General features: G+C 38.0%; 1 protein-coding gene across 1 annotated transcript in view; it reads right to left on the reverse strand.

Annotated features, from left to right (window-relative positions):
• Nucleotides 1-13,509, reverse strand: part of SUPT20H (suppressor of Ty 20 homolog (S. cerevisiae)) — a 34,094-nt gene that overhangs the window by 10,962 nt on the left and 9,623 nt on the right. The window contains exons 10-17 of the mRNA XM_009868279.1: nucleotides 11,831-11,987; nucleotides 11,687-11,743; nucleotides 9,331-9,402; nucleotides 8,199-8,356; nucleotides 5,954-5,986; nucleotides 3,784-3,901; nucleotides 1,383-1,488; nucleotides 985-1,146 (exon numbers count right to left, since the gene is read on the reverse strand). Of these exons, the coding sequence (XP_009866581.1) occupies nucleotides 985-1,146; nucleotides 1,383-1,488; nucleotides 3,784-3,901; nucleotides 5,954-5,986; nucleotides 8,199-8,356; nucleotides 9,331-9,402; nucleotides 11,687-11,743; nucleotides 11,831-11,987 (863 nt within the window). The remainder of the gene's footprint in view (nucleotides 1-984; nucleotides 1,147-1,382; nucleotides 1,489-3,783; nucleotides 3,902-5,953; nucleotides 5,987-8,198; nucleotides 8,357-9,330; nucleotides 9,403-11,686; nucleotides 11,744-11,830; nucleotides 11,988-13,509) is intronic.

Genomic DNA, 13,509 nt, shown 5'->3' on the forward strand with positions numbered 1-13,509 from the left:
CTGTGTGCAGCAGATTTACACATTTCATAGCACTAACACAAAGCCACAGTAAACATGTTGAGTCATATAGGTTAGAAGAAAACTTCCATAAGTTTTCTTTGTTTCTTTGTGCAAAATAAGAATGCAGAAAAGTTACGCTTTTTGAGCTATCCAGATTTTAAATTATTTAATGCAAAAAGAGTATTATAATACTGTGCAGGATACTGGAATGTGCAGCATACAATTATTCATAAAAACCTGAAAATATGTAGCTATGACTTCTCTTTGTACAAAATTGTTCACGAAATGTCTCAAGACGCATACATATCTTAAAAAACATTTATGATCTACAGCTATGATGACAATGATCCTGTCAGTGTTAATGAAAATACTTAACTAGGATGTCACTTATTACCAAAATTTACATTTTAACACCTGAGAATATGGTGCTATCATCAGCAGCATCACCACCACACTTGCCATCAGCAATGATTTGTAGAACAGTGTAGGAGTGTTTTAAAAAAATCATCTTATCGTTTATTGTATCACCACCTCGGGACTGATCAGATTATATACATACATAGAGATACAACTGCACCAGCTCCTATAACATTTAAAAAAACCAGATGCTTAAATTCTTTAAAGGCAAACTGATCTAACATACCATTTTTACACTGGAGAAAAAAAAAAAAAAATCTATACTTTGGAGTTTTGTCTTATCACATCATCTACCAGCCTTTCATAAATGATATCATACTAATTGCATCAAATGTATTAAAACGTATACACAGAGGGTGCATACATATATACAGAAAAAACAAACACAGTTACAATAAACATAAAATACATACAGTGAACAAGAGACCTGCCTAAAGCTGCACAACTTATACAATTTAGGGTACACTGTACAGTTAAGTTTCATCATTCCACAGGTTAAGAAGTTTATCTCGGGAAGCATTTATGCAAAAGCCTAAGATTTAATGGAGAATTTAGGTCGTGACTCACTTTGTGAAGAGCTCGCAGGAGACATGGCAGCTGGAGAGAGCATGCTAACTTGATTAAGATCCATAGATTGTTTCCGAGAAAGACCAGAAGGCTTAGAAGAAGGAGGAGGAGGAGTTGGGGATTTTAGATGGCCACTTGTCTGTTGTGAACTAAAAATATTACCTGAAAAAGCATAATTGAAATATGTGATTGTTCTGTGAGTATGTTAACTCTAGTAGTTATTAAGATGTAATTTTGTGAATAATATATACAGAATTTAAAAAGTTGTGTGTTTTCCCCCAGCTAAGATACTGATTATTTTTTTTTTAATTATTACATCTCTACGCAAAAGGGATATCATGTCATTTACAACAGGCAGAACACATAAAAAGGAGATGCCCGAGTCAATAAACAATTACCTGAAGAGCTACTTCCTGAACTCGAAGGCAATTTGATGGGAGGAGGTCGGTGTTTTACACCTTTCCCCAATACTGAAGACTGAATAGAGCCTGATATACTTTCTGGCTGCTAGGAAGAAAGAGAAATTAACACTATCACAGCAATAATACGAGATTCCACACATTGGACAGAAAAGACAATTCGATTCATTTGTATTAGACTTCTCAAAACCATGACAGAATTACCTTCAAACACTTCAGATATTTATTTACTTGTTTACTTTAAAAACATATAAAAGAAGGTGAGCGATACTTGATCAGGGAGTGTAGTGATATTATGAGGGGGAGTGGTTTTAAATTGGAAGACAGCAGATTTAGACTAGATATTAGAAAGAAATCCTTTCTGTGAAGGTGGTGAGACACTGGTTGCTCAGAGAAGTTGTGTATTTCTGCTCCCTGGAAGTGTTCAAGGCCAGGCTGGATGGGGCTTTGAGCAACCTGGTCTAGTGGAAGGTGTCCCTGCAGGGGGGTTGGAACTAGATGATCTTTAAGGTCCCTTCCAACCTAAACCTTTCTCTATGATCAACTCTTTTCAGTTAAATGCTTATCAGCAAGAAACAGCATGAAAGTGCTGTTAAAACTGAAACCAAGCAAAAAATAATTAAAAAAACACCTTCTATCTGCAGTTCTGAAATCCTTCTTAGCACTTTTCACAAACACAAGAGTGATAGATGGATTTTTTTTTAAAAAGGAGAATTTGGTCTCGAAAAATGACATCATTTCATTCATTCACCATCTGTATGTATCTGCCATTTTCATCCAAGGTGGATTTAGAGAACAGGATCAGATTTCTCGATTCTGGGAGTAGGAATTTAAAAGTATTAAGGACAATGCTGAATGCACAAAAATCAATACATATTTTCCCACTGACTTCAGTGGGATCAGATTTTCACTGATCTTTTTAGAGGAAAGGTGCTCTCTTTTTATTTGTTCTTATAACCTACATTTCAGGCTGTTTGTAACTTCAGCTAATCACGTCTGTAGTTCTGAGTCTCTCACAACAAGCTCTAAACCCATAATTCCAATAGCTGACACCACCGAAAGACTTAACAGTGAAACACATTTACAGTTTTAGTCCATGTGTTTCTACCTATAAAGCAGATGTCCCATAAATGAAAGTAACATCTCACCAAACAAATAATGAAACTAGAAAATGAGGCTGACAATAAAGTGAATGGCATATTTCAGTGCTGGAGCCTAAATTAGATGTGCATGGGCTAACAAGTTAGAGGATTCAGCATTAGGAAACTTCTTTGGGAGAGCTTAGCTTCCACTGCTCCTCAGTAATAAGAGTCACTCCCTCTGTATGTTTCCAACTGCTTGCTTATAAAACCAAAGAATCTTTTAAGGAAAATTCTGAGCACTACTATTAAAATCTGCTTTCCTCATTCTGAATATAAAGACTAATGCCCCATTCAAAAGCGGGCACAGTAACCTGAGTCACTCCGGTCCAGCTTTCAGTAGGGGCTCAGACAGCCAGACATAATGACTTCCAGCTCTATTCTTCCATCCTAAGTTATTCTATGATTTTAACATATATATATGCAGATATAAGCATGCGTGTGTGTGTGTTTGTGTGCACACATTTCTACTCCTTTCTGCAACTACTGGCCTCTGCATCCTGTTCTTCTGGCTGACACCAAGGAGCACCTCTTCCAGAGCAATGTTGGGGTTTAGATGTACCAAAGGAAACAGCCCAATGGATACAAAATTCATTTAAGAGCTAGAGCCTAAATAGAGCTCACTGCTCGAGTACTGAATCTGAGCAAGAAAGCAGCCAGAAGCAGCAGGTAGAACAAAGCAATGCCAACAGGTGTAAGAATTTGGGAATGCAGGAATTTCTACTGGATGTGTAGTTCTTGCTGCATTCAAACATATAAACTTTCAAGTTTTTTGTGATTTTCTTTCATGTTCTGTTTTTTGAAGAAGTTTTCCACTTCAAAGTAAAGAGAAAATAATTTTAATGATTTCTAAAGGTAAAAGAAAAGAAGTTGAGCTGCTACATCTGCTTCTATGTTTACTGATCTGTAAAACAAAACACACAGCTGCATTTTACTGTAACGCTGTATGAAAGGTTCATCTGAACAGGGAAAATGCTACAACAAAACCTTGGAGCTAATTCTATTACACATAGAAAAAAAAACAAAGACATGGCTAAAAGACAACATTTGAACAGTGAAAACGAAAGTGCTTTCTTCTAACTTTTCTAATATACTCACACTGAATAATTATTATAATAAATAAATTAATTCAGAATGAATTTTTAAAGTTATTTTACTTTAAAATGCGGATCGTAAAAATTACTCTTAATAACTCAATAATCAAGTGCAAATAAAAGAAATTTACAGCTCGATAAACTCACTTCCATTTCCTTCCCTGGAGAAAGGTGACTAAGATTGACTGATCCACCTGAATTATGAAACACTTTCACAGGACATTTAGCTTCGCTTTGTACTAATTCCTGATACTGGTTCACTACTCTGAAACAAGAAATGATGTCATAAAATGATTAACAATTTTGAATTTTTAACACAGATACACATATGTAAACACATAATCGTATATGTTATACATTAATATAATATATACTTTATACATAAGTAGATATTATGTAAATATATATCTATATAAAATAGAGAAGCACACTTATAAAATATATCTATATGGCCAAGTAGTTTTCTACTTTATGTTCCTGGGCTCTCCTCTCAAATTTATTCCGTTTTAAATTTTCTTTTAATCACTATCTTTCTTTCTAAAGCAAAACAGTTTAAGAAACAAGCTAAGAAATAGTATTTCAGAATAATATGTGTAACAGTGGACAGAACAGTTCCCTTCCCTAAAGCAAATGCAATTCTTTAGGATGTCAGTCAATGGGGATCCCATTCCTGTCACATGGGTCCAGAATCTTTTATAAAGCCATTTCCTCTGCTTAGGTTCCCTGTAGAACAGTCAATCCTCCTTTAGCTTGAAGGTCTATGTCAGATGAGGACTCTGAAAGGATGAACTAAGGGATGAACTACAAGGTCCATACTGAGCATACACCCAAGAATCAGGTATCACAGCAGAAGTGATCCCTTGTCCTTGAGCACCAGGACTGCCAAGTCTTACTCTATGAAACTAACGTGCAGTGACATATCCAGGAATTTAAAGCATCAATAGCATCAGGCAAACAAGTTTATAATACTGTCCTGCCAAATCAAACACTACATCTCTACTACTGCGAGAGAACCAAGTTGAGGGAATACTGTTGCACAACATGAGCAGAATATACAAGGTGACCTTGCAGACATGAAAAATCAAGCTGAAGATCTGTTGTCATTCACACTCTGGCAGACTGAACCTCAGTGAAAAACTGCTCGAGTATTTCCATTAGCTTACACCTAAATGTGATGAACTACACTTTAGCTCGGTATAGCACTGATTCAATATGCTCTTATGTGAGTAATAAAATACTGTGTACTCGAAAAGGTGGTCCTGCCCTCCTTGCTGCTCCGTTATTTCTTCTTGTCATAGTTCCTGAAACCCAACTGCGTATCCTGATACAAGGATTTGTGCAGCCCAGTGACAAACACGATCAGGAAATCAATTCCAGTTAAAGCTAGACCCTGGTACTATTGTTGTTTTAGCTTTCAGCCCATCAATCTTCCAATTCAGCTTACAGCACAAACCAGCAGAAGTCTCTAGCAGCACAAAGGAAGCAGGAGAGAACATAAGCAAGAAGTTTTTTGATCAAAATTATCTATTAAAACAAAGAATATTATTACTGATTTTTGACCAAATCAAGGATTCATCTCCCTGCCAGGCACATGAGAAGAGGCTGTGTGGGTAAGAGCTGTGGCACATACATCACTTCAGGATCACCTACGAAGGCACAAAGCTACAACTGGCTTTTACAGCGATTGATTTTTAAAGGTCCTGTGTTCATATGCAAAAAGAAATACAGGTGTCTGAAGTGGTGCATTCTGGCAAGCATTTGAAGAAGTACTTATTTCACTGCCTTGGTTAACCCAGAATTGCTACTTCTAATCATCCTACAACTAAAATATATGGGAAAACTGTTTTGTTACTTGCTTCTTTAAGAAAGCTGAACCAAGTAATGCACAACACACTCGGATATCTAAGTTGTATGTACCTAAGTCCTAGATCACACTTAAATTTTAAATGAACAATTTCCATGATTGCTAATTTAGCATATAAAATGTCAGGATGAAATTCTTACTAAGTGCTCTCAAAATTTTGCTATTACATGTGTAATTAAGAATAATCATGCAAATAGGCGTAAAAACATTCTTGAAATTGAGGTAGTGGGACAAGCTGTATTCATATATTTGCTGTCCTCTATTCTTCCTTGCTTGTTAAATATAAAAACTGCACACTATGCCCTACTTCTTATGATGATTAAATACTCTTATTTTCCTATCTGTTTTGCATCTGTTTCTGTAACTGTAACATTAGCAGCCATAATGGCTAAAAGGAACAAAATCCACTATTTGGCCTCAAGCCAAATGATTATACAGACTACATTAATTTACCTTTCAGCATCAGTCTTCGAACCAATAAGGAACCTGAAAAGCAAAATGTAGAATACATTTTCAGTCATGATTTGGACTAAAAGAACATGTTTTTATAATCACAAAATCTCAAATAAATATCAATGCTGCTTCTTCAGACCACATCCATTTAAAAGCCTGGATACTGTTTAGTATTTCAAATACAAACTTGGCTTCATAACTATACATTCAATATACACACATGGTCCAATATGCTCTCTGTTAAGAGTCAACGACCTATAAAGAAAAAGGCAGAATATGGAAGTTCTGTATTTTATACTTTGAAAAAATGTAATTAGTAACTGCTACAGAATTGCTACTTGAAAAAGTAAAAGGGAAAACTTAGATATAAATCAACATATCAGTACACTTATAGTGAAATACAGGTGTGTGCTATGGGTATGTCAAAAACAGCCCTACCTCTAATATTTTAACAAACAGTTTCCATTGTTTGATTTCACTTATGCAAATTTTGTTTCCCCATGACTTTCCAGAACTCCTAAATATGCATTTCCCTTCTGTGGAATATTTATGGTTCAGAAACTTATTACTTCAGTGATTTTTTTTAAACATTACAGATCTTTTTTCCTGTTTCTCTAGCTCAGAAAAAAACAATCATTGTTTTTATTTTACAGTAAAACAAACAAAGATCTTCTACGTGATTCATTTCATACGACATAGTTTCCTAATGAGGAAGTATCCAACTTTCAATGAACTTCAACTGCTAATGTTTTTAAACTAATGGACTAGAGCAGTGATTTAAAAAAAAAAACAAACCAAACACAAACCCCCAGGCATTTAACACCTTTAAATCCTTTTAATTCCTAGCCTTATTACTGAACTGTAAACTAGCACTGCTGTTCTAGGAAGCTCAGTGCTAAGGATGAGTGCTGGTTTTAGCTGCAGTAGAGTTCATTTTCTTCACAGTAGCTGACATGGGGCTGTGTTTTGGGATTTGTGCTGAAAACAGTGTTGAGAATTCAGGGATGTTTTAGTCACTGCTAAGCAGCGCTCACACAGAGTCAAAGGCCTATTCTGCTTCCCACCCACCCCACCCCACCAGCAAGTAGCCTGGGTGTGCACAAAAAATTGGGAGGGGACACAGCTGGGAGAGCTGACCCCAACTGACCAAAGGGATGTCCCACACCACAGAGCATCATGCTCAGCATATAAAGCTGGGAGGAGAAGGAAAGGGGGGAATGCAGAACAATGGCGTTTGTGTTCCCAATAAAGCCTTACGAATGGCGGGGCTCTGCTTTCTCGGAGAAGGCTGAACAGCTGCCTGCTCACGGGAGGTGGTGTATGATTTCCTTACATCGCTTTGCATTCGCATGTGCCTTCTGCTTTACCCATTAAACTGCCTTTATCTCAACTCATAAGTTTTCTCACTTTTACCCTTCCAATTCTCTCCCCATCCCACTACAGGATGGGGTGGGATTGGGGGACTGAGCCAGCAGCAGTGTGGGGCTGAGGTTAAACCACGGCAGTACAGAAACAAACAGTAAATAGCCAAGTCTTAGGATAAAACATTTCTAGCATTAAGAAGATTTTAAGATTTTTTTTTTAAAGACAGGATTTACATAATAGACAACAAAAATAACTTTCACAACAGAACTAAAGTCTGCTCAGTCTCACTGCTCCTTGCTTTACTGAACTTTATAGGGTCTACTTTGCTGCACAGGTTCATTCAAAGAATGTGGTGCACACATCAAAGAGCCATGAACAGGCTTTGTAGAACCATAACCAACAACAGCAGATTCAAAACAGTGAAAAAAAAAGTTCCTTAGGAGCTCATATTTTTCTTCATCACTTATCCTATATTTCTCTTCAAAAGGGTAGACATAAGCAAGTCTTCTGTTTCCACAGCATCAGCCAAATTTTTACAAGAAGCAAAATTATGAGTAACATTGGAAAAGGGTGATAACCATGCCTCACGGTGTTTCCACAATTTGAGGGGGCTGGTTTTTGGTGGTGGTGGTATTTTTTTTCTACAGAATATCTTTAATGTAAAAGAGCATGCAGATTTCACATTTAAAGATAGGCTGGTTGCTTGAACATATTTTTTTTTTTTTGGTTAAAAAATGTTTAAGTCCATTGCCTAAATTTTTCAAACAAAACTCTTAAATCAGATCTATAGGCGTGGAGTGCTTTTATGACTGAAAATTACAAGTAATGTTTGCCTTTATCTGTCTGATCACAGCACAGTTTTAAAGAACATGTAACTTACTGTGATGGAGTTAATACGTTGTCATTTTCCTCATCACCTTTGAGTGTCTGTATTTTACCATAGTACAAGGGATTGCCAAGAGACTGAAAAATGGTCAGCTTTGTTTTTTGAATCTGATTACCAACTTCACATTCAAATACATAATCATCTTTTATTTCCTAAAAGGACAGAAGAAAATAACCAAAGGCTTAAACAAGTGATAAGAGAAACAACTAGTAAAATACACCAATGTTACATGATGCACTAAGAAACACTCAGTTAAGAGGTAAATAATACTCTATAAGAAGGGGTGCATTACCTAAAAGTAAAATGATTCGAGAAGAACTCATCTAAAAGGACGAGAGGAAAAACATTTTGGCATCTCTTACAAATGCAAAAATATTGCAAACCCTGAACAATCATATTAGCTATGGAAAGGCAGACTGGGTAAACATACATGGAAACAGTTTTGTAAGAAGTGTGACAATGTAAAAAAATGTTCCAAGGAAAATGATGCCCATGAAGATTAAGTTCTGTGGGAAAGTATTACTTTTTGCTAATTTTAAACTACAAAGACATCATGATCGATGCTATTAATAAAGATACTCTGCTTCTGAAATAACAAAGAATGAATGAATTTGTGGTTAATTATATTAAATGAATTCTTTTTAAATCATGTAATTTGTGCCAAAAATCTTATGGTTCAATTTAAACGTCACAGAAAGAGCTTTTTGAAAGACGTATTTAATAATGCTTAATCTCTGTCAAAATTTAACATTTTAACAGAAGCTCTCTTCCACCAGTGTTTGACTGAGTGAAGAAAGCAATTTGTTGAGCAGAGTATTGCTTTCTGTAAATTATTATGCTTTCTTTTCTATATAGCGCATGTTACATGCACATGTTACTTGGAAGACAAAAGTTGCTTTTCCATGTATTTCTGGAAAACCTGAGGAAATCACAAGATCAATCACATGCATGCTGCACTGTGTGAAATTCCAAGTATCTGTGGTAATCTTTCCATCCCTATATAACACATGGAAGATTAATTAAATTGGGAGAAGGAAGAGCATTGCCACATTAGTTTGTTTTCATTGAAATAAGAGGCGTTTTAACTAGAGACAGAGAAGTTTGGCCAAAGGCCTGAACTACTCACATGTGCTGGCCAGACAGTTGGTTGTGAGTCATCAGGCTTGATAGACTTTTCCACTTTGGCATATTTTTCCACCTGAAAGAAAACGGAGATATCAGGAAAAAAAAGAATAATAGTCACATTTGGATAGATTTGATGGGTGGACTGTTTGGTGGATGAAGAATGGGCTGGATGGTCGCATCCAGAGGGTAGTGGTGAACAGCTCGATAACCAGATGGAGATCAGTGATGAGTGGTGTCCCTCAGGGGTCCATCCTGGGACCAGCGCTGTTTAATAGCTTCATCAGCAACACAGACAGTGGCATCAAGTGCACCCTCCACAGGTTTGCAGATGACACCAAGCTGAGTGGTGTGGCTCACACACCTGAGGGACAGGATGCCATTCAGAGGGACCCAGACAAGAATGAGTACTGGGCCCGTGTGAACTTCATGCGGTTCAACAAGGCCAAGTGCAAGGTCCTGCACCTGGGTCGGGACAATGCCCAGTATCATATACAGGCTGGGGGGTGAGAGGATTGAGAGCAGCCCTGCAGAGCACCTGGGGGTACCCGTGGATGAAAAGCTGGACACAAGCTAACAACATGTGCTCCACAGCCCAGAAGGCTGATCACATCCTGGGCTACATAAAACAGGCATGGCCAACAGGTTGAGAGAGGAGCTTCTGCCCCTTTACTCTGCTCTGGTAAGACTCCACCTGCAGTGCTGTGCTTAACTCTAGAGTCCTCAGTACAAGACAAAGACCTGTTGAAGTGAGTCCAGAGGAGGGCCACAAAAATGATCAGAGGAACAGAACACATCTACAAAGACAGGCTGAAAGTGCCAGGGCTGGTCAGCCTGGAAGAGAGGGCTCTGGGGAGATGGGAGACCTTATTGCAGCCTTTCAATACTTCAAAAGGGTCTATAAAAAAAATGGGGACTGACATTTTAGCAGGGTCTGTTTGCAATAAGATACAGAATCACAGAATGTCAGAGGTTGGAAGGGACCTCAAAAGATCATCTACTTCAGCCCCCCTGCCAGAGCAGGATCACCTACAGTAGGTCACACAGGAACGTGTCCAGGCAGGTTTTGAATGTCTCCAGAGAAGGAGACTCCACAACCTCCCTGGGCAGCCTGTTCCAGGGCTCTGTCATCCTCACAGTGAAAAAGATTTTTCTAATATTTTTGTGGGACCTCCTCTGTTTCCAGCTTGCACCCATTGCCTCCTGCCCTGTCATCGGACATCACTGAGAAGACGTGATTGGCTCCGTCCTCCTGACACTCACTCTTGACATATTTATAAACATTAAGGAGGTCACCCCTCAGCCTCCTCTTCTCCAAGCTAAAGAGAGACCCGGCTCCTTCGGCCTTTCCTCATAAGGGAGATGTTCCACTCCCTTCAGCATCTCTGTGGCTCTGTGCTGGACTCTCTCAAGCAGTTCCCTGTCTCTCTTGAGCTGAGGGGCCCAGAACTGGACACAATATTCCAGATGTGGCCTCCCCAGGGCAGCGTAGAGGGGCAGGGGGGCCTCTTTCGACCTACCAGCTACTCCTCTTCTAATACACCCCAGGATGCCTTTGGCCTTCTTGGCCACGAGGGCACATTGCTGGCTCATGGTCATCCTGCTGTCCACTAGAACCCCCAGGTCCCTTTCCCCTGTGCTGCTCTCCAGCAGGTCAGTCCCCAACCTATACTGGCACATTCTTTCCCATGCAGAGGGTAATGGTCTTAAACGAAGAGAGAGAAGATTTGTAAAAACTTACATCATTTCATGTGGAATGTTCATTCCTTCCATCCCTATTAAGGCCAAAGCTACAATCTCATCTAGTCTACTGAGTTCGTTCTGCAAGCTAGTAGTATGAGTTTTGGCCATGTGCCAGAAACAGAGAACGTTAATGTCCCCAAACAAAGAATGCACATAGAGTGATCTGAAGAATTCCTACTTCAAGTTCTCCGTATAAATAAAATGAAACTATGGAAAACATTATGCCCTATAGTATCATAACATGTCAAAGAAGAGGAATTTCTACCAAGCTGAGAAGTGATTAATTTTAAAATAATTTCCTTTCCTCATTTCTTTTTCTGCTTTTTATAGTATCAGGCACCTTCAAATATACACGTGCTCACTGAGGCCACACATAACAGTGCAGACAGACCTTTAGCACTTAACTCAGCCAAACCGCCAGCTTACAATTGCAATGTATTCCAATGTAGTTTAGCTTGTGTTTATACTTTACAGTACAGAAAAATATTTTAAAATGTTGAAGCCACTCCTGGTTTTTTAAAGGTCATTCTCTGACACTAGATACTCTTTAGGCAGTTCATACAATACAATATTCAATAGATTTGCTAGTAATTGCTAACAGTAATAACTGGACTTACATCCACTTCAGAAGGTGCAGTCAAGTAGCAAGGGTTCTGTTTCCACATATCTACACACTGGAAGATAAAAAAGCAGTATTAATGCATTAGAAGTTTTAAATTTAACAGTTAGAAATATATCCATCTATGCCTCAGAACACTTACATTTCCAGCTTTAGAAATCTTGAGGTCATACTGCTGGGTTCCTTTCCTCTCCTTTCTTTTCTGTAAGTAGTCAAGTAGTCTGAGCTGAGGCGGAGTTGAATAGTGAGCTACTTCCTGCTGTCTGTTCAGAGATGACCTTGAGTACCTCTTGAAGCATCTGTGGTAAAAGGACAGACAATCTTGTAAAATAATGAGAATTACTTTTCCCATTGCCTATGTACAAACACAAAAATATGCAGTGAAACATTACTCATATTGAGATCAAAAGACAGGTTCTAAAATATTAATTTTAAATTGCTATTCTGGATTATGCTGTACAACTCCAACTTTTGATTTTATATTTTTGAAAAATACTACTGTTCTGTTCCTGTGTTTCGGCACTAAGAACCATTTCATTTTTGAAATGTATAATTGAATAATTGAAGTACATTGTTAAAATAAGTAACTGAGAATTTGTCAATCTTAAAATATTTGTATATTAACATATTTCAGTTCTGTCAAAAGATTTGAGTATCGGTTATATAAGTTTATACACATAGTAACTACCCTCCATTCTTTGTCTCATGCCAAGTCCATTGATACATGAACACATTCTGGACATTCATTTAATTCTTCTAGCGGAATGTTCGTTGACCACCAAGCACCAATTTTAAGGACAGCTTGATCAATTTCACTATTTATACATTTTTACACATTACCACTGATTGTATATTAGCATAGTATTTTAATGCAAATCTAGTTTTAAATATTTCAGTAATTCTGACAGACTGTTAGTACATTTTCACGATAAGGAGCGAATGCAACTTTTAGTAGAATACGTGAATCATTTCAAGCTTCTGTATCTAGTGCATTCCACCTTACTTTTAAGTTTTCTAAGACTCTAATATGCCTACACTTCTGCTCAGTCTGAATGTCAAGCATATAAATAGTTCCCTTGATTTCCTTGTTCACCACTAAACTTGTATGTAGTTTTTAACAAATGAGTGACCAATATGCAGCTTATCCATTTATACATTTTACATTAATGAGCTGCCATCTGCTTCAGCTTATGCCTCAAAATTATGCCAAAAGGCAAAATCAGAACCACAATACAACAGATTGAGTATATACACATTCTTTTGATACATAAAAATAGCATCTGCTACTAACCGAAACATAGTACAATGTCAAGCACTTAAACATAAGAATTTTTTGACTGTTCCTCATAGTGCTCATATTTAAGTAGATATTATACAGAAGCACAGAATGTCAGGGGTTGGAAGGGACCTCAAAAGATCACCTAGTCCAACCCCCCTGCCAGAGCAGGATCACCTACAGTAGGTCACACAGGAACGTGTCCAGGCAGGTTTTGAATGTCTCCAGAGAAGGAGACTCCACACCTCCCTGGGCAGCCTGTGCCAGTGCTCTGTCACTATCAAAGCAAAGAAGTTTTTTCTAATATTTTTGTGGAACCTCCTCTGTTCCAGTTTGTATCCATTGCCTCCTGTCCTTTCATTGGACACCACTGAAAAGAGCCTGGCTCCATCCTCCTGACACTCACTCTTGACATATTTATAAACATTAAGGAGATGACACCTCACCCTCCGCTTCCTCCAAACTAAGGAGACCCAGCTCCTTCAGCCTTTCCTCCTAAGGGAGATGTTCCACTCCCTTCAGCATCTTTGTGGCTCTGCGCTGGA

This window comes from Apaloderma vittatum, unplaced genomic scaffold (assembly GCF_000703405.1).
Source record: "Apaloderma vittatum isolate BGI_N311 unplaced genomic scaffold, ASM70340v1 scaffold8614, whole genome shotgun sequence".
Classification (NCBI taxonomy): Eukaryota; Metazoa; Chordata; class Aves; order Trogoniformes; family Trogonidae; genus Apaloderma; species Apaloderma vittatum.